The sequence below is a fragment of the Haliotis rufescens genome, unplaced genomic scaffold (assembly GCF_023055435.1).
Source record: "Haliotis rufescens isolate VD_foot unplaced genomic scaffold, xgHalRufe1.0.p SCAF_5, whole genome shotgun sequence".
In the NCBI taxonomy this organism is placed as follows: Eukaryota; Metazoa; Mollusca; class Gastropoda; order Lepetellida; family Haliotidae; genus Haliotis; species Haliotis rufescens.
The window spans coordinates 22,425,422-22,448,107 of NW_025964223.1; the positions used below are offsets into that span (position 1 = coordinate 22,425,422).

Sequence of the window (22,686 nt, forward strand, 5' to 3'; positions counted from 1 at the left end):
GTGATGTGGCACAGGTTTGCTGGGGTATATGTGTTGTATTCACAGTTGATCTACAGTCACAGCACCTGGTTTAAACATGTATCCGTTAGTGGTACCGTGACATGAACTTGACAGGTTAGTTAGATCAACTTGATACCATCAAATTATTAGCTAATTTCTTGCCTCATCTTAAGAAACCCATGGTCATTTATGGAGCTTGTGACAATTACATGTAATCAGTGAAAACTTGCCAACTTAAGAATGTGGAAAAAGTTAATCTCGTCTGTCAGGTTATAGTTGACGGGTAGATGACGGTCTCCCCATGTGCATCACAATCTTGGTAGCAAGGGTGCACTCAGCTTTGATGTGGCTTTGCCGAGGTTTGACGTCATATCGTAAAGTTTATCTTAAAGGACAAATCTTGAGATGCGTCACAACTGTGACCTGTCTAGGGGAAATTGTGCATTAAACTCAGAAAATTAATCCTGATTATACTTTTGGCTCCTTCAAGTAGTAGGCTTGAAAGATATGATGGGTGATACGAATCTGATGTAGGATTTATTGGGGTGATGTGTACACGATCAAATAGCTTTTTTTAGAAAACTAGAATCCAGAAATGTTATGATGGATGCACTGTGAAGAAATTTGAAGGGGTTGATGATAATGAAGACATGGAAGTATTCTCTGTCAAGTTATGGTTTTAGCAGATTTGTGTGATGATGCCTATTATATTTGGAGGGGCAATCAGGTAGCCTAGTGGTAAAGGGTTCACTCGTCATGCTGCAGGCCCAGGTTCGAATCCCGACATGTTTGAAGCCCATTTCTGGCATCCCCCGCCATGATATTGCTGGAATATTGCTAAAAGCAGCATAAAACCATACTCACTCACTCACTTTTTTATTTGGAAGTAATCCAGGATTAATGTTAATGTTGACTTAATGTGAAATTTGGGGCACGGGTGGCCCAGTTGTCTGAGATGCTGCAATTTCCTGTGCAGAGTTGCGTCCCTTTGAAACCCATGGAAGTGGGTTCGAATACTGGTTCTCCTGATTATGTTTCTTGGCTTGTCAGCACCATACCCATGCTTGTGGGCTTCACCAAAGTGGTAACTGTCTGAGACCTGCATCACTTAGGGCTTACACGTTATGATATAACTGGAATACTGTTAAAAAAACTTGCTTGCTCTGGTGACCCAGTCATCTAAGTCGCAGCAGCTAGCGTTTGTTATGCAGAGTTGTATCTTTTGGGCACTCCAGCAACCTGTGATTGTGGGTTCTGATCTCAGTTCACCCTGATTATGTTTCTAGGTTTGTCATTTCCATACCCATGATCATGGGCTCTCACTCACTCACTCACTCACTCACTCACTCACTCACTCACTCGATCACTCACTCACTCACTCACTCACTCACTCACTCACTCACTCACTGGCCAAGAGAGGAACCAAAACTCTGTATTGAGAAAGACGAACAAGAAACCAGACTTTCAACTTTCACAACTTTCAAATTAGAGATTCTTACCAAATCATAGAAAATCAACTGTGTTCAAATCTTAAGTTGCAAACTGTTTTCACTGTAAAAAGTAATTGTTGAATTTAGCAATCTTCCCATCACTTGTAGTTTACCAGCCTTCTAAAACATTTCAGTTATGTATAAAAAATATGCAAGTGTCACTTTTAGCATATCTATTTAATCAGATATTCAATAAGGCACTCAGGGTAATCATATTTGCATTGAAATTGTAGACATTTATAAGATGTTATCACACCCGAATTCTGTTTGTAAAGCATGTTCCCACCTTGCCTCTCTCAGTGGGAGTAAGCCTGTGTATTTCACTGTCAATAGATTCCTAATCTACATGAACTGACAAACGATTTCTGTACAATATCTCGCCATGATACAGGCAAACCAACATCACTTCATATTAGCATTTTGTGGGAATGCAGCAGAACTCTGAAATACTACCAAAAGCATTTTTTTGCATCAACGTGTTTCAATCAGCCCCAAGCTGTGTAAGACGCAATCATGTAATTTGTTGCTTCCTGTCAAAGGCTGGTTTGTCGAGATCCCATCTTCCTATGCTCTTGAAATAAACATGTCATCTTTGCTTTGTGGGGTATGGAAACTGAAAACACTGTACTTGGCAAGGAAAAATCTGTTTATTCATATCTTGCTGAGCAGGTAAGTGTGCTTTATCTGTGACGGATCATAGGGCGTTATATAGCCGTACCACACGGGTATATGATAAACACTTAGATCACTCAGTGGCTTCATAGCTCGTCCTCAACCTGCTGGGTTAATAATGCCAACCGTTGATCGGCAAGAGATGCGAGGCTATGCAGTCTATTGCCATGCTGAACCATGCTGCTGGACTATTTCAGTTCTCTTGTGATAAACCCCAGACCCTTTACAGGAAATCTGGTAATGATGCTTACAATTAAACCAAAAATGATTGTCTCCCTTGGAGAGTTAATATTTTCAAAAATGTTAGGGCGGATGCTTACCTGTTGCCTGAGTACCTGATAAAAACAGATAAATCCTGGGGATATTTGTTAACTGGACAATGTAAGGTAGAAGGTGAGTTATATGGGGTCTAAAGAATTTATGCAAATATTTGTTATATTACCTGTATTGGTTGTAGTCACAACCTCTAGGTCTTGTACTCTGCAGGTCTGTGTTTAATACTTGCTTCATGCTTTACTGCATACTGTGGGAAAATCTCCACCTACTGATCCTCATCATGATCTCTAAAGTTTGAAGTCATACCGGTTATAATTGCATGTCATTGGTTAGAAATTAGTTTCTTAAGACGGACTATTTTTTGGGAATCTGTGCATGAGTCAGGGGATATGTATTTAGGTGTTGGCTTCAGTTTAAATGGTTTTCAACATCTCGGAAATTGTGTAAACATTTAAACTAGTGATAGTTGCTCCTTGCTGTTTTGGTATGTTGTTTAAACTATCTGGCAGAGAGAGACATATCTATGTAATTTCCTGAAATCAATATAGCAGTGTAAATAAATATGGTGTGTTGGAGTAGACGTTGCCTACAAACAATTTAAACAGCTGTAGTTAAAATGATCTACAGGTTGACATATGGAATTTCGGCTGTGAAGTTCCTCAGTGGAGCCAGGTTTTTAACACCCCACGTCAGCCAACACACAAGATAGAAGTTTGACATTGTAGAGAACATGCTTTCGCTGCAATTTTCCCAGACAATTGTGTTTTGTTTGCATTTGTTCAAAATTAGGATTAGGGAAGGACTGTATTTGTAGAGAGTTAAGAGTAAGGTCTTAGTGAGGTGAGGTGGAATGGGGTGGAATGTTGTGTTCAGGATTATTTCACTTGTATAGCAATGTGCATGGGTGTGTGTCTGCTTGTATTAGTCCAGACTTTAGCACTAGCCCACTGAGATACCATGCCACAGTTTACCATGAATACACCACTAAGACAGAGTATATTAATGCCAAGTGCCAGGCAGGTTACAACAAGTACTATCTTTTAACATCTTTATGTATCATGCGACCAGGGTATCTTAGAAGAAAAATACAAATATCACAAAAGAGAAGGGAATTATGTTATGAGTGAGGGAGTTGGGTTTAACGCCGATTTTAACAGTATTCCAGTTATATCACGGCGTGTCAGCTTAATGTGGGAGGCAAGCCCAAACTGATGCAGGTCTTAGACGTTTAGCACTTTGGTGAAACCCACCTGACAAACCTAGAAACATAATCGGGGCGAACCGGGAATCGAACCCACAATCATAGGTTTCTGGCGTGCCCAAGGGGTGCAACTCCGCACAGCGAATCAGAGCACTTTAGATGACTGGGCCACCCGTGCCCCCAATTATGTTAAGAAGAGATAGGAATTAAATCAATTGGAGAAGAAGGAAGGTGACTGAAATTGAACTATCACAGGAGAAATAGAAAGACATTTTGGTAAGTAGAGAGAGTAATTAAGTTAGGGAAGAGAGGCAATTAAGACAGGACGAAAAAAGAATGGTTTTGGTGATGAGAAAGTATCGGTACTGTTTTGTGGAGGGAAAGCTTTTGTGCCAGGAAGAGAAAGCGATCAGTTCAACAGGTATTTCTGAGTGTGAGCTACAAAAACTACAGGGAGACATCACTGGCCATATCAGTCAGTGTATATTGCTTTGTCCTCTCTCAAGTTGGAAATAGCAGCTCCTGGAGTGAATGAAAAGAAACATGAGCCACCATGTTTCTTCCCCGAATGGTGGATTAATTTTTAGAAGGTTACCCAGTGAAAATCTCCGGAACTGATAAGTGATAGGGTTTTAATGAGCTGTGGTATTTACTTGTGTAGAAGGGCAGAAAGTTGTAATAGAGTTCAGTTACCACCCATGATGGTTTCCAAAGTCATTTTTCCACATTCTACTTGAGAACACCATTGTATGGAACTCTTCTATCAGAGCCTGTGATAGCTGTATGAAACATGCTGAACATGTTTTGGCATCTTTTTCACAACATATTGGACCGCCTCCATGGAGAGCGGAAGGTCCGGGGTTTTGCTCCCCAGCCGCGTCATTCCAAAAGACGTTAAAAGATGGTACTTGTTGTTACCCTGTCTGGCGCTCGGCATTAAGGGGCTAAAACAAGGACTGGTTGGCTCTGAGTCGGTATACTGTGTCTGAGTGGGGTATTCATGTTAAACTGTGGCATGGTATCTCAGTGAGCTAGCAATATAAATCGGCATCAGTCCGCACTAGTACAAGCAGCCCCGCACACACACGTGCATGCACGTCACTATTTAAGTGCAATAATCTTGGACACGACGTTAAACCCAATTTCACCTCACCTCACCTCACAACATATTGGTATCCGAACCATCTTTCCCAATGAAATGTATTTGTAATGAAGGAGAAGGGTGTTGGCAGAACCGCATGATGTTAGAATATGATAAATCAAACTTATCTACAACAATTGTTTGACCAAAGTTGGTTTGAATATAACCTGCTTGATGTGAAATGTTTTTTGCTAAGTATCTAAGGATTATCTTTAAAGCTCTTTATTGCCATACCTGAAATGAACCTCAACGTACTTTATCAAACATTAAATCTAAGACTTGTTTGAAAGTACCAGTTTTTGTGATGAGGTCACGTTTTTGCTACCCAAATGCACTTGTTGTGTAGTGCACCTAATATGCTTCCCAAAGGATGAGGGACTGATAAGGTAGTCTGTATATACCTAATCATAGAGGATCTTCACTGTTACCTTTGATGCTCCTAAACAGGGCCTCAATGAAAGTCAATCTTGAATATAACAATGAGGGGATTAGAATCACTCATCTAAATAACTCTGCTCCTTTTCAGGTTTAGTGACTGCAGATAATGGAGATAGCATTCAGATTTAGGAAAGTATCATCTGCACTGTAGATTATCTGAATGTGTTGGAGGGAAACTATCATGTTTTCTACAGGATATCTGATATAGCCCGCAAACATAAATTTGGGTGCATTCGCATAAAGCAATGGTGGCAGACGTAGAATAGAGGTATTACCGATGTTGCTGATTGGATGATTGTCGAGTTGAGTGATTATCTGGGAATCTGCACCTGGTTACAGGGAGACATCCAGTGAAGCTGGCGAGATAGGAAGCAGATATTGGATGACATGTTGTTTCAATCTGGCGACCATGTTCATGTAAGAAATAAGTCTTTGAGCTGAAATCTGTCTGTGAAGGAACTGAGAAAAAGGAAAATGCTTGGTTTGGTTAACATGTACACTTGTCAATTAAATCAATTTGGGACAAATGATTATTTATTTGTTTGACTTTCACAAGTTGGCAGTAACATGTTTCTGGCAGTCGGGAGTGTGTTTACATTCAGCTGTGTGTGGCCTGAGCTAGTTGTGGCAGTTGTTTAAAAACACTCAAAATGAAGATTTTCGATAAAGTTTACATAATTAATTCCTGTCAGTCATGAACTTACTGCTGACTTGACAGTATTTACAGCAGGATGAATCTATGTGTAGGGTACACAGGTGAAAGGTTTTATTTTTTAAAGACACAACAAAGTTTCGGTCACTGCATGCAGACATACAGTTTTTCTTTCTCTGAAAGGTGGCGCCAAACAATATTCTCTTTAGGACATACAGCATATCAAGTGAATATTTTAAATAATAAATTAAAACCTCAGGCAAAAAGTATTTTTTCTATATTTTCAGGAAACAAATTATTTGTTCAAAATAATCCTATCTCCCCCCCCCCCAAGGATGGTCTCCGACTTTGAGCTTCTAGTTTAATATGACTATTGGGTCTTCCTGGGCAGAATATGTTCTCTGTACCCATGCTTGTCGTATTCAGAAAGAATGCTTCTGTTATTTTCAGTGACCCAGCAGGATTCTGTGGCCAATGTTCCGGAGAACGCTCCGTCCCCGCTGCAACAGAAGGAGGAATGTTGCGCCTGTGGGCACGCCAAGTATGTCATCACATTCAAAGGGCTGTGGTCACGTCATACGCATCCCAAAAACTTCCCAACCGGAGACAGTAAGTTTTGTTGGAGTCAATCATTAAAAGTCGGCAAATATTCCGACAATGAAATTTAAAGGTCATTTTAAAAAACGTGAAATTAATTTAAGCCATTTAAATATGTAGATGGAAAATAGCACTGTTAATGTGGTTTGTATGAATGTCAGCAGGAGATCTTGTGTAAATACATACAACATTGATCATTAGTAGTATTCAAATAACGTCGCTTTGTTAAGATTAATTGTTTCGTTCAGCGGTTATATTTTGAAAAAATGCTTTTTTGACTGATGAATCAATTTTTTTGGAAAATGTGCTTTTTTTTAAAGTCAAATGATATGTGAAATTAAAAATGTTTTGACTTGAATTTTCATTTTTCTGTTTTGTGTCATATCAATACTGTAATATGTCTATTTAAAAGCACTCATTTAATGATCAAACTTTAAAATGACCATTTTATTGGCAAAATGATTTTATCATCCGGTGCCTCTAGATGGCGCCACTTAGTCAAAAAATGCTGTGGTGACTTGGTTTTTTTATTGCGTAATTTGATTCAGGACATATTTTCCAACAAAATGATACCAAATATACCCATTTCTTTAATTTTTTGTTTTTTGTATGCAACCTCTTTAAATTCATTTATGTTAGGCTGGTTTCATTCCTGTAAGGGCCACAACTCTACTACATTCCTCTAAGGGACATAACTCTACTACATTCCTCTAAGGGCCACAACTCTACTACATTCCTCTAAGGGCCCTGACTGTACTACATTCCTCTAAGGGACATAACTCTACTACATTACTCTAAGGGCCATGACTCTACTACATTCGTCTTAGGGCAATGACTCTACTACATTCCTCTAAGGGACATAACTCTACTACATTCCTCTAAGGGCCATAACTCTACTACATTCCTCTAAGGGCCATGACTCTACTACATTCATCTAAGGGACATAACTCTACTACATTACTCTTAGGGCCCTGACTCTACTACATTCCTCTAAGGGACATAACTCTACTACATTCCTCTAAGGGCCATGACTCTACTACATTCCTCTAAGGGACATAACTCTACTACATTCCTCTAAGGGACATAACTCTACTACATTACTCTAATGGCCATGACTCTACTACATTCCTCTTAGGGCCATGACTCTACTACATTCGTCTTAGGGCCATGACTCTACTACATTCCTCTAAGGGCCACAACTCTACTACATTCATCTAAGGGACATAACTCTACTACATTCATCTAAGGGCCATGACTCTACTACATTCCTCTTAGGGCCATGACTCTACTACATTCGTCTTAGGGCCATGACTCTACTACATTCGTCTTAGGGCCATGACTCCACCACATTCCTCTAAGGGCCACAACTCTACTACATTCATCTAAGGGACATAACTCTACTACATTCCTCTTAGGGCCATGACTACTACATTCGTCTTAGGGCCATGACTCTACTACATTCCTCTAAGGGACATAACTCTACTACATTCCTCTAAGGGACATAACTCTACTACATTACTCTTAGGGCCATGACTCTACTACATTCCTCTAAGGGCCATGACTCTACTACATTCCTCTAAGGGACATAACTCTACTACATTCCTCTAAGGGACATAACTCTACTACATTACTCTAATGGCCATGACTCTACTACATTCCTCTTAGGGCCATGACTCTACTACATTCGTCTTAGGGCCATGACTCTACTACATTCCTCTAAGGGCCACAACTCTACTACATTCATCTAAGGGACATAACTCTACTACATTCATCTAAGGGCCATGACTCTACTACATTCCTCTTAGGGCCATGACTCTACTACATTCGTCTTAGGGCCATGACTCCACCACATTCCTCTAAGGGCCACAACTCTACTACATTCATCTAAGGGACATAACTCTACTACATTCCTCTTAGGGCCATGACTCTACTACATTCGTCTTAGGGCCATGACTCTACTACATTCCTCTAAGGGACATAACTCTACTACATTCATCTAAGGGACATAACTCTACTACATTACAGGTTCATTTCTTCTGCATTGGTCCAACATTGTGGGTGCCTCCCACAGTAACGACTATCGCATCTGGGACTACGGCGGTATGGCCTCCGAAGCTGTGCGAGAGGTCTGTGAATATGGCTCTTCCCGCTCCCTTACAGAAGACATGAAGAGAAATGTGAGTATTGTCTGCATCAGCATACTTAAAACGGTATAAAAATGATGGACATTGTGTCTCTTAAGAACATACTAAATGTTATTTTAACTGGGTGCAAACTAACCAGCCATGTAATAATGCCCTTGTCTATATCTCCTGATTTCATGGGTAGGTAGCAGCAAGAATGGATAACTCTAGCTATTGAGGACTTGATTGTGTGGAGTTGCTCGTGCAGCTAGCTCTCATGCGTCACTACCATCTAGTGACATGACTGGGAGAAAGTTGATGTCAGGTTCACACTTGGTTGAACGACAGCCATGCAGGTGGTGCGGCCTTACAAAAGGCTGTGGGTTCTAACTACAATACAACATTCAGTATTACAGACCGCCGTCACATTGCTGGAATATTGCTAAGTGCGGATTTAAACAACAACAAACAACATAGTTATAGTTAAAACATTTTTGCTGACCAATAACGGGATTAGTCAAAGTGTACTTCTCAAAAGAAGTTAAAGGACACCCAATTCGTCCATATTAGGATAGAGTTTTGTGGTGCCTACACACTAAGCAGTTATCAAGTATTATTTATAATTTTAATAGCAAATGCCTACAGATCTTTCAGTGAATTATCAAGTATGAAAACCCATGACAGTGACTCTTAGATGGAATTGTGTCTGAAGTAGTATTCAGGAATTTATGGAAGAACTTTATAATTCATTTCAAAGCTTCCCAGGTACGCATATTGCACTATACAAATTCTACAGTGAGTGGGTGAGTGATTTGGGTTAAACGCCGCTTTTAACAGTATTCCAGTTATCTTGCGGCGTGTCAGCTTAATGTGGGAGGAAAGCCCAAAGTGATGCAGGTCTCAGACGTTTACCACTTCGGTGAAACCCACGAGCATGGGTATGGTGCTGACAAACTTAGAAACATAATTGGGGTGAACCGGGATTCGAACCCACAATCATAGGTTTCCGGCGAACACAAGGGACGCAACTCTGCAACAAATTCTACAAAGCTTATAAGATGTGACTGCTGGGTTAAGACAGTACTTTGGAATACGTGGCAACTTTTCTCAACAAAAACTTGGTGCAGGTCAAGTCAATATCAGGTCAACCTCAATAAAGTAATGATGACTGGTGCGAAGGTAAAACAGTTGTGGACGTGTTGATAGGCGAATAGTTTTGCTATTTAGCTAAGAAGAAAGCAATATGATGTTTACACGTGGCAGGGGGTTCCCGGGGTAATTAGGAAGGAGGGACGAATGGCTACATTGTGTCAATATTGACTACAAAGCAACACTGGAGGTGCCCTCTTGCAATTACAAGCATTCTCATACCAGTGTTGAACAGAATTACAAATATGCATCCCTCTCAACTCTGCTGATTGTCAGCGATGGTGGCATGTTCCACGAATGTCAGCTGTGACTTTTTGCCCAGATCTTACAAGTATGCACACAGTTTGATTAATATGGACAAGGAGCCGTGTATGAGGTGAGACTTGTCAAATGAGGGTGTGGAAGGGTCACAAAGGTCATGGGAGCAAGGGGAGATAACTCTAAATGTTTCATCTTGGTCCTGCATTCTGAAGGGAAATGTCACTAGGTGCTGTGTGCAGTAATTAGGGTCAGGCCATTGTAACAGGTACTTACAGGTATGGAATAATCAACTATAGTGAACACTCCCATGTTGTGATGATAGATAGCAAGCATATACAGTACAGTTTATGTATCAGACTCTTCAGCGTTTCAGTCTTTGTGTCACAAAAAGCATGAAATCCTTGCACAAATATTTTCTGTGGATGGTTAGTTGTCCAGATTTTGATCTTAAAACATAAAGATCATTCACAAGAAACATTCATGGGAAAAGATACTTTCATCTTTTCTTTAACCAAACATCTGTGTATAATGATATTTAGATAGGTAAAGATATACAATGAATGTGTTTACATTGAAGGAATATGAATTTATGATTTTGTACTGTCCAAATATTGACCGCATTTGACTTCTTGTGACCCATAAAGAAACTATTTTCAACAGATATCCATCCAGTTCGGCAATGTATTTCTTTGATATTTTGTATGTTTTGCAGACATTTATCAAACACGTAATCTTATTCTTGGCTGATTGAGCATTCCATATTTCCATCTTATATATCACAAGACAGTGTCCATCACAAGGAAAGCTCTGAAATAACATAAATCTAGATTGTTCAACAAATAGGAGGGTGTGCTGCTGTCTGATTGCTTGAAAAACATTTCTAAATGGGATTCAAAGCCTAGAAATCTTTTGAACTTTTCTTCGTTTATTAATACTTTGTATTATTAAGTTGTTTTTTTTATCAATTCCAAATTTGAAGAACAAGCCATTTGGCTTGGCGAAATGGATTGCACACTAATTGAAATATAAGTGTGATCAATATTTATCAGGTTTTTTTTTCAATATTCTGCAAACCTGAACAGTTCAGTTATCACGAGATCATGTGATGTGATGTCATCCATTGTGTCATATTCCAATGGGACATCATAGCATTCGAGAGTGACATCATGTCTTTTTCACAACTGAGAGAGTTCATGTACAGAGAGAATGCTCCAAAAAATTACTGATAACTTTTGTTTTTTATAATGTTCATAAACATTATGTGCGTTCCAATTTGTAGATGTTATTGAGTATTTGATGCCTGGAAATTGTTAATATTTGATACCTCCAGCTAATACAGTTGGTTGCAAATGAAACCTCTGGACAACCTACCTGTAATAATGATGACTCTGTGATAAAAATCTGATCACGGTAATGTTGGACAAGTCCATTTTATGAACAGGGGATTTAAGTTTGGTAGTTCCTGGATATTCTCATAAGTTCACATTGATAATCTGAACCTGTTCTGCCAATACCTATTGTCATATTTCTCCCACTTTTGGTGGTTGGGTTTATCTACGTTGCCCAGCTACATCTATGGGGAACAACTCACTAAAACTAATGTTGTCCAACTTACAATGTCATCACGTTGCGAGCGCATGTTCAAATCTCCAGAAATTACATCATGATAGAACAATGTTCTATAATACTTATATCTTATATAACTCAATAACACCCACAAATGTAATGTTTATCTTCTACATTCCATTTTAATAAGCAGTCACTCTTTGCCTTATTGTATATCATCCAATAAAGACATTATAATGATTCATGGGGGCACAGGCGGCCCAGTCATCTAAGTCGCAGCAGCTAGCGTTTGTTATGCAGAGTTGTATCTTTTGGGCAAGCCAGCAACCTGTGATCGTGGGTTCTGATCCCAATTCACCCTGATTATGTTTCTAGGTTTATCATTAACCTTATCAGCGATCATGGGCTTCACCGAAGTGGAAGCTGTCTGAGGCTTCACTCACTCACTCACTCACTCACTCACTCACTCACTCACTCACTCACTCACTCACTCACTCTCTCACTCACTCACTATGATTTGGCAAGTGGCAGAAAGAAGCAGCTCTGACAATTTAGATAAATGGCTATCACCTTTCCAATTTGTAATGCATACAAAATATGTAGGCTGTTAGTTAACATGAAAACGCCTCCTAAATTCCCTTTCAATAGTAGAGTACTACCAATTTAGACTAAAGCATCAACTTTTGACCTTAGGCAATAATTATCTGAACAGCTGAAGTTGAAACTTTACACTTTAAATCATGATAAGTGATAGCTGGTTGATATGCTTCAACTTAATTAGGAGTAATTGTAAATAAATAATTGCTTGTGTCAAAATACCATTAAAAAGAAATGAGAAACTTGAAAAACAGAGACAATGTAAAGAAAGCATGGCTGGTTGAATGAAGCTTTCAAACGTGTAACTCTAGACATCTTATCTCCGACTCAGTGTCATAATCTCCAAGGAGATACGTTTCTCCATCACCAGTCTGAAACTGTCATGTTAAACACTAATATTACATATTTACACCACCAATGAGACATATATTTCAAGATAAAGACTATGGCAGTGAAATGGGATTCTCGACCTTGTCTGGTAGCAGCATCTAGGCCGGAGTTTAGTTTTATAGTCCTCCTCCTCTTGCCCTGGATGTCACCTCACAGGAAGTGTAATTCAAAGGAGAAGGATTTCTGTTTGTTTGTTTTTTCTGTTTTTGGTCCTTGTGTGTGTTGGATGTTAAATGTCAGATCTATTTGGATCGGGTGGAATGCAGCCTTTATTTATATGTTTGGATTGCATGTTTCGTAAGTGCAATATTCCTGTTTTATGATAAAGATTCGGTCTATCTTAGGATAAACAGATATCACATGACTGATCTGTTTCTTAGTAACAAAGATAGAGCATCAAATACATGTTTTGTCATGTTTATAAGTTACATTTTATCATCTGAGATAGCAGCTGTACTCTTAATGCAATATTTCTATCATTTTGTTACTAAATAAAGATACCGTACTTGTATGAAAGTCTGGTGTGTTTGAGAAAGGTATCAGTAGAGAAGAGTGGCGTCTAGTCTCTGAAATAAACATATCGTACAGAAAAACAATTCTTGTTAAATTATCATAAATAATAATAATAATAACAACAGCATTCCTATAACTTCTAGCAGTGAGTGAGTTTGGTTTAATGCTGCTTTGACCAGTATTTCAGTTATATCACGGCATGTCAGCTTGCTGAGAGAGGAAAGTGGTTTACCACTGTGTTGAAACTCACAACCATGGGCCTGGTACTAACAAACCGAGAAACACAATCAGGGAAAATCTGGGATTCGAACCCATGATCATATGATTCTTGTAGGGCTTGGCTGGGTAACTCGGGTACCCAGGTCGGGTGGGTGCTGAGTAGGACCCGGGTACCCACAGGACTACCCGGACCCGTGGTTAGTCACTTGATTATATTGTTTAATGGCAAAAATTATCTTGAACTCTATGGTAACACTATAAGTGATAAATGTTCACATTTCTTTCTGACTTTGCACACATTCCTTCTGACTTTTTATGTTTGCATGATGATAAAACATCAGTCAACTTCAGTGTATGCATGACCAGACCGGTTTATACGTGTATCTAAATTCATTTTGACAGGAGTATGGTTAAACTATTCCCAATCGGACATGTTTTACCTCTCTCTTGAGACCTCCAGTGGGTACCCGGGTAGGCATGGTAGGGTCGGGTTATAGGGGGTTGGGTACCCGGGTAATAAATTTGGACTCGTCCCATCCCTAGATGCTCGTACACCTAACGAACAAGTGTGCATAGCAAATTGATGGGCCAATGTTAAAGTAAAACTCAGTTTAAAACACTATGGTAATGACCTGTACAACAAGTTATTGAAGTACAGGCTTGTAATGGAAGTGCCTGCTTGTCTCACAGAGCAAGAAGATCCGGACTGTGGTGAAGACAGACTCCCTGTGGGGGCCCGACCGGATCCTCGACTCCGTGGACGCGGTCTTCACCGTCAACTCCAAGAAGCATCTTCTTTCTCTCCTCACCATGATTGGGCCCAGTCCCGACTGGTGTTTAGGTAAGGTCATAGTTTTTATCCTTTTGATCATGAATCCAACAACCCTATTTAATCAAACACGGAGAAACTATATTTACAAATGTACACCTTTTTGCAAAAGTATTTTTTTATTACAATGTTTGAGTAAAAATGTTTGAAATAAAAAGGCACTCTAAGGCACCTGTAGAATTCAGTACAACAATTTTCTGGTAGCTCTACTGAATGTTAAAGGTAGCCCAAATACCGGTAACTATCTCTTCCCACCACGTTGAGACCCTTTCTTGAGAAGAGAGTCATACAAAATTAACACTATATATACTGCCTTGCGGTGAATGGGCCCAGTCCAGACTCAGGATTAGACAGAGAAAGGCGTCATGTTGACTTAATCTTTTAATCAAATATGTCCCATCTATCAATCAAATCAAGTCGATCCATTCTGTCCATCCTGCTGACTTGCATGGATTGGTTGTCTGTGACACTGTAGTGATACTGTTTTTATTTTGCAGGAATTAGTGCCCTTGACATGTGCCAGAAGAACTGTACCTGGGCCGACACCCAGGAGATTGACCTGTACCCCTGGGACGCTGGTACTGACAGCGGGGTGTCATACGAGGTATGCGAATTGGAGGGAAAAAATACACTGAAGTGCTGATAATAAAGAAATGAAAAGTTGAGATAGAAAAGAAGTCTTCTTCATTCTGACTATTCCTTGAGTTGAATGCTTGTTTATATGATAGAAGACAGAGGGATATGTATGACTTAATACCAGATCTACAGACTGACTTGACCATTGTCTGTCTTCACACCTTGGCTTATGCCCATATGATTTGTGACTTCAAACCTTGGCTTATGCCTTATATGATTTGTGACTTCAAACCTTGACTTATGCCTCATATGATTTTTTAATTCAAACCTTGACTTAGGCCCATATGATTTGTGACTTCAAACCTTGACTTATGCCTCATATGATTTTTTACTTCAAACCTTGCCTTAGGCCCATATGATTTGTGACTTCAAACTTTGGCTTATGCCCATATGATTTGTGACTTCAAACTTTGGCTTATGCCTTATATGATTTGTGACTTCAAACCTTGACTTAGGCCCATATGATTTGTGACTTCAAACTTTGGCTTATGCCTCATATGATTTGTGTCTTCAAACCTTGACTTAGGCCCATATGATTTGTGACTTCAAACCTTGACTTAGGCCCATATGATTTGTGACTTCAAACCTTGACTTAGGCCCATATGATTTGTGACTTCAAACCTTGACTTATGCCTCATATGATTTTTTACTTCAAACTTTGACTTATGCCCATATGATTTGTGACTTCAAACTTTGGCTTATGCCCATATGATTGGTGACTTCAAACCTTGATTTAGGCCCATATGATTTGTGACTTCAAACTTTGGCTTATGCCCATATGATTTGTGACTTCAAACTTTGGCTTATGCCCATATGATTTGTGACTTCAAACTTTGGCTTATGCCCATATGATTTGTGTCTTCAAAAAAGTGACTGAATAAAAGACTTGACATTCTAAATGCTGAATGTTCCCAGTTTGCCAAACAATAAGTGTCAATGCAGCCTGTCATGTATTATTCAGATCAATATAATAGAATTGGTTTACAAATTAAGGAATCACAATTTTCGACCTCCCGGATTCCTTGTCAGTGTGTCCATGACCTCATTGTTCTCAATCTGCCTCAACACATGTGTGTTTAAGAATGCCTGTTCTTTAATGATTCCTGAAGCAATTCAGCTGCTCTCCTTGTTTTAAGTAAAGAAATAAATTGCTTTGGTGTCTAGACTGGCAATTCTACCTGTGACTTGTGAATGGGCTCTGACAAGCTCCTGTTTCGCTATCTGTGTACGATCTGATGAGAGTGGAGCCGAAAACAGCTTTATGATGTAGGGAGGTCGCTGTGGAGTCAGACACACACGGCACCAGACAGAACATACCACAAATATATGCAGAATGACATAATGGTTAATTTATTGTAACCACAGACTTCCGGAGAAAATAACTTTTTGTCAATAAGTCAAATAGAAATTAGTTGAGACGTGAAATATCTTTGAAGGTTTCATTATGAATTGTTCTATTTTTAGAAACAAATTAGTTTTTAAGTCTGAGTTATGGTTTAAGGATATGATATATATGTATTTTTAAATTCAATTATTGGTGTTTGGTAACTGCATGTGTTTTTAAGACAGTGAAAAAAAGCGTAGGATATTTTTTTCAAGAAAAAAACAGCCCTATTTTTATTGAAAATGTGAGATGGCTTAGGTTCAGCAACCTCAGTAAAGTTTTTTCAAATGTCATTCAATGGGGGCTCAAAGGAATTATTTTGGGATAACTGCATCATAAATCTTATGCAAATATCAACCAATGAAATGCAGTTTATAGTAAGACCAACTTCCATTGATCATGTGAACATGGTGTACTGACAGCTAAGCAGAGAGCCCCTTTAAGAGGAACTCTGCTCTCTCTCGTCCCAGGCCGATTTACAGTTGATGTCTTGACATTGTGGTATGTGTAGTATGCGAAACTGAGGCATTGGCTCTGTGTAGACAATGATATACATTATAACATTTTGTATGATTTAGTTGGAGTTGTAAAATCGAGATTTCTTATGAATAGGGAAAGGGTTTTGTCGCTTTTATTTGATTGACTTTAATCCATCTTGCTTGGACTGTCAGTTGACAATTACCGTATTCGACGTAATAAGCGCCCCACTCTAATAAGTGCCCACGGCGATATTTGCTAATATATTGGCTTGTGAACAATCCCAATTAGCACCCTTTCCGATTGATCAATTTACACAATACTTATTTATTCGCGTATAATACCGGTACGCACTCGTGTGTTATATGTACCCTTAATTATGGGCAATTAAATTCTGGAAAAATATATCTCTCGTATATAAATATTTCAGGCTGTCGGCATAAACCACAAAATTTATCTTTCAACTCTGTTTTTTTTCAACAAAATAATATTTTAATAAGAGCCCCCTATTTCTAATTTTGAGAGCGCCCAGGGCGCTTATTATGTCGAATACAGTATATCTAGGTGGCCTGTAAATAATTGGGTAAAGTATACCACCGATTCTGATCAATTCTAAGTGAAACATGTCTATTTCAGTCTCCAAATGAAAATACCTACCCAAGGGAGTCTATCCATGCCATCACCAACTCTATCATCAGAAATCGAGCTTCACCATTCTTTGGGTCTCAGCCAATCAAACCGATGGGAAGGTTGATTCTGAAGAAAACTTATGAGGCATGCTCAAGTGATCATGGTGAGGCAAACTCTGCAGAAAAGTCACCCAGCACCGATGAACTGGTCAGCGAGATGAAGAAAAAGATGATGATGCAGAAGAAGCAACGTAAGTGGACAGAGAGGGTCACAGTTGGGTACATCCAGGGACATAGCTGGGTACATCCAGGGGAACAGCTAGGTACATCCAGGGGCACAGTTGGGTACATCCAGGGGCACAGCTGGGTACATCCGGGGGAACAGCTGGGTACATCCGGGGGCACAGCTGGGTACATCCGGGGGCTCAGCTGGGTACATCCAGGGGCACAGCTGGGTACATCCAGGGGCACAGCTGGGTACATCCAGGGGCACAGCTGGGTACATCCAGGGGCTCAGTTGGGTACATCCAGGGGCACAGCTGGGTACATCCAGGGGCACAGCTGGGTACATCCAGGGGCACAGCTGGGTACATCCAGGGGCACAGCTGGGTACATCCAGGGGCACAGCTGGGTACATCCAGGGGCTCAGTTGGGTACATCCAGGGGCACAGCTGGGTACATCCAGGGGCACAGCTGGGTACATCCAGGGGCACAGCTGGGTACATCCAGGGGCACAGCTGGGTACATCCAGGGGCACAGCTTGGTACATCCAGGGGCTCAGCTGGGTACATCCAGGGGCTCAGTTGGGTACATCCAGGGGCACAGCTGGGTACATCCAGGGACACAGCTGGGTACATCCAGGGGCACAGCTGGGTACATCCAGGGGCACAGCTGGGTACATCCAGGGGAACAGCTGGGTACATCCAGGGACACAGCTGGGTACATCCGGGGGCACAGCTGGGTACATCCAGGGGCACAGTTGGGCATCAGGGGTCAGAGCCAAACACACTGGGTTACAGTCTGGAATAGTGGATGAGAGTTGGCATAGAAGATCGGAGTCATCCATAGAGACTTTGAGTTGGGCATAGTGGATGAACGTTGGCATAGAGGATGAGAGTAGGGCATATTGATTGTAAGGTTTAAATGAAGAGATAATTTCTCATAAAACTGACACTTTAGAAGGGAGATTTATGTCCCATAGGTGAGATTGTACTGATGACCAGGGCCCACTTGCTCAAAGCAATCTTAGTGCTACGACTATTGTAATCCTATGTTAAAGTATGGGAGTTACGATCATCTTAGCACTTAGATCGCTTTGTGCCAGTGGGCCCATTAAAAACAGTACTGAGGAAACAATAGAAGTTAAGATTTGGAACTTAGCATCAAATTGTTTAGCAGGCTTTGTTGTAGGAGTCAGAATTGTTTGAAATAAGTACATTCATTCAGGTTTCTGAATACAATTTTTTGTCAACTGTTTTATAGAAATGGAGAAATGTGCTACCAGTCAGTGGAATGAATGGGGAGACTGCTCCAACCCATGTGGGAACGGCATGCGTCAGCGCCGCCGGATGTTCAAGAACCCTGGCATCACCCAGTCCATGTGCAATGTGGAGATGATGGAGAAGGAGACGTGTGTTGGAAACTCGGGCTGCAACGCCAAGCGCCGCAAGATGCAGAGCTTCAAGTTCCGGCATGCCAAGGAGGTTGATCCCAGCGACATGTGCGCCGTGACGCCGTGGTCCGACTGGTCACCGTGCAGCCGGACCTGCGGCCTGGGGATGAAGGAGAGGTGGAGGATGTTCCTGAGGAAGTCCCAGAAGACAGATGATTGCGGTGTACATCTTCAGGAGAAGGATCTTTGTAGAGGCATCATCCCCGACTGTGACATGGCAGCCAAGATGAAGAACTACACGGGTGAGTAAGGATGACTAGTGTACTATGGCAATGGTAGTCAGGTTGTTAAAAATGATATTGCAGTACCGTTACTTTATAGTCACAACTATTGAGGTACTATCACTATATGGTTACAAGTATTGCAAAAGTATTACTGTTGTTAAAAATAACATGCAGTACTTTTACTATATACAGTCAAACCTCGTTGTGTCAAACTTGGGTGTGTTCAATTCTTGTTGTCTCAAACTCATCTGAGAGACCAATGTGTACAAATTAAGCATAAAATTCACCTGAAGTTGTGAACCCTGATAACTCAAACTTTTTCCATGTCAACACGACTTCAACACAAGGAGGTTCGACTGGCGTTACAAGTGTTGCAGTAGTATTGCGATAGTTTTTTGAATTTGAGTAGCTCAGATTATGTTATAAAATTGTGAACGTTTTCTTAGTGGATAACCACTAACCACTTTCAGCAAGGTGTAGTTTAGATAAAACAAATAGAAACGTAAATGCAGTATTTTGTTTATTACATTATGTCTATCAATAGTGCTGTCCCTTTAATATGGTATGACAAGAAACCCTTGTCTTTAAGGCATAGGTTCGGACCCTGCATCTGTGACAGGTTGTCAGATTATGACACGAATGCTACAATAACACTTGTAACTCCTGCCCTTCTTTCAGTCATCTGCAACGAGGATGCTGATACTGGTCCCTGCCGGGGCATGTTCATCAGGTGGTTCTACAACGCCTCCATGCAGAAATGTCAGGCATTTACCTATGGAGGTTGCCGTGGAAATGAGAACAAGTTTGACACACAAGAAGAATGTGTGGAGCTGTGTGCTGAGCACATGAGTAAGTTCAGTAGCTTGTTCATTAAAATGTCAATAGAAACGTAAACTTCAGTTCCAGTGAATTAAAAAACCTGAGGCTATCATTTTCGGAACCCTGTTAATGTTCAAGAGAAGCTGTATTTATGTTAAGGTTTCTTGTCATGCTGATCATTTTATTTTGGACACAGCGGAAGCCTAATGATAAAAATGTTCACTGACGCTCCGGGTGCTATTCTCCACATGTGTACAATGTGTGAAGCTCATTCTTGGTTTCCAAAGCCATGATATGACTGAAATATTGCCAATAACAACTGTAACATAATCACTCCATTATAATTCTATTTTCGTAATGTTACTTTAATGTTTGTAGGTCTTTGTCTACATGTTAGTAAGCATTTGTAAATATTATAAAGCCCCATGTAAATGGGGATGCGTTAAGGTTTTGTCAGAAATTGTCCGTCAGCACTGTCACTCTTTGCTTTTGAAACCATGTTCCACTTGTACATCTCTGGGATATCATATCACATATATTCTTTTATTACCCTTGGGAATTATTTTTAGGTAATGATCAGTCGGGTCAAAGGTCAAGGTCATAGCTTGCAATTTCTTTAGAACTGGAAAAGCATTTATTGTAGTTCAATTAAACTTGGTACATATGGTTATAAAAGGTCATGAGTGATCTACATCTGAGGTCAAGATCATGGTGAAGGTCATTCAAAGAGTATGTTTGTCAGTTTTTCTCAAAATTCTCTTTTCCTGCAGATATTTTTAAGTTAAATGCATGCAGTGGTATATGATTTGAATGCTTATGTTTGACAAGTGATACCTCCCTCCTTATAACAATATCAGATCACTGCCACACAGTTTCAGTGAATAGCATAAATATTTTTGTTGTTGCGACCCTACTGGGAATGTTCTTGAAATACTTGTAACTGATACTGAAGGTCAAATTTTCTCTCAAGGTCACACACCTGAAACTGTGTCATGTTCATGATGATGTTTACAGTCGTCAGATGAAATTTGGTACATATCATCTTTAGGGTTGGGCGTTGAAGTGGTCGTGTTTTTGAGTATCCTTCATTGAAGGTCACATTGACTGGAATGAACATATTGCTTCTTTATCTACTGAACCAACCCCTGAAGATTGTATTACTGCACGGATCCGTGGTCTTGTGGTAGAGCGTCCGCCCGGAGAGCGGAAGGTCCGGGGTTCGATCCCCGGCCGCGTCATACCAAAAGACGTTAAAAGATGGTACTTGTTGTTACCCTGTCTGGCGCTCGGCATTAAGGGGCTAAAACAAGGACTGGTCGGCTCGGAGTCAGTATACTGTGTCTGAGTGGGGTATTCATGTTAAACTGCAGCATGGTATCTCAGTGAGCTAGCACTATAAATCGGCATCAGTCCGGACTAGTACAAGCAGCCACACAAACACACACACGTACATGCACGTCGCTATATAAGTGCAATAATCTTGGACGCGACGTTAAACCCAATTTCACCTCACCTCACCTATTACTGCACGGCAGGTCGGTTAGCCTAGTGGTTAAAGCGTTTGCTCTTCACACCGAAGACCCGGGTTCTAATCCCGATATGGGTACGATGTGTGAAGCCCTTTTCTGGGGTCCCCCCCCCCGTGATAATGCTGGAATACTGGGTATTGCTAAAAGCGGCGTAAAACCATACTCACTCACTTATTACTGCAGATCACTTGCAATAATAGCCCACGTTTTTATCATCTTAAGGGTCGGGCGTGGAAATGGTAGTGTCTTTGAGAAACCTTCATGGAAGGTGTCATTGGAATGGACATTTTGCTTTTTTGTGTACTGAACCAATCCCCTTATATTATATTAGTTAGTTAGTTATATTACTGCAGATTACATGCAATACTAACCCACGTTTTCCTGAACTGCAGTGGAAGTGAACCGCAAGCAGATGATGATTGAGAAACAGATGTTGATGAAGAAACAGATGATGCAGAAACAGTTGATGCAGAAGCAGGAGATGCAGAAGAAACAAGCCATGATGAAGAAACAGCAGATGGAAGCCAACGCAGACAGGGAAGGACAGTCTCTGACGTTCTCACACATGGACCTGAAGACGCTGATGATGAAGAAGAAGATGATGCAGCAGTCGGCCAACTTGAAGATGGAGAGGGCGCTGTCAGATGAGATCAAACGCAGGAGGAAGGAGCGGAGGATGATGAAGCAGAAGAAGAAGATGGAGCGGAGGAAGAGACGGCACAGGAAGGAGCATACTGGGTCAGGGGTCAACTGCATGGTCACCCCGTGGTCTGATTGGTCGGAGTGTTCAGTCACATGTGGCAAGGGTATGATGACCAAGACGAGGATGGTCAAGGTGCAGCCCCAGAATGGTGGCCGGAAGTGTCCTAGGAAACTCATGAAGAAGAAGAAGTGTAAAGTGGATAGATGTCGTAAGTAGCCATGAGATGCGGGTCCGTGGGAGGAGGGAGTTATATCATGTGATATATTGTTTAATGACAATAACTATAAAACTCCATGGTTACACTACAAGTCACTAATTTTTTCGTTTCTTCTGACTTTTATATGTTTGAACAAAGATAAAGCTTCAGTCAACTTCAGTGTATGCTTGATAAAATAATTCCCAATCAGACATCTTGTACCCAACTCTAGAGATCTTCAGTGGGTAACAGGTAGGGTCGGGTAATAGGGCAGTCCCCCAGTACTGTTATACTTGGTTCACA

General features: G+C 40.6%; 1 protein-coding gene across 3 annotated transcripts in view; it reads left to right on the forward strand.

Annotated features, from left to right (window-relative positions):
• The window catches only part of LOC124111899 (spondin-1-like), a 125,701-nt gene that overhangs the window by 96,999 nt on the left and 6,016 nt on the right, over positions 1 to 22,686 (forward strand). For all 3 annotated transcript variants that reach the window (XM_046471797.2, XM_046471807.2, XM_048384604.1), the window contains 8 exons: positions 6,321 to 6,479; positions 8,493 to 8,644; positions 13,976 to 14,126; positions 14,612 to 14,718; positions 17,248 to 17,491; positions 18,723 to 19,154; positions 19,815 to 19,985; positions 21,877 to 22,395. In XM_046471797.2, coding sequence (XP_046327753.1) covers positions 6,321 to 6,479; positions 8,493 to 8,644; positions 13,976 to 14,126; positions 14,612 to 14,718; positions 17,248 to 17,491; positions 18,723 to 19,154; positions 19,815 to 19,985; positions 21,877 to 22,395 — 1,935 coding nt within the window. The remainder of the gene's footprint in view (positions 1 to 6,320; positions 6,480 to 8,492; positions 8,645 to 13,975; positions 14,127 to 14,611; positions 14,719 to 17,247; positions 17,492 to 18,722; positions 19,155 to 19,814; positions 19,986 to 21,876; positions 22,396 to 22,686) is intronic.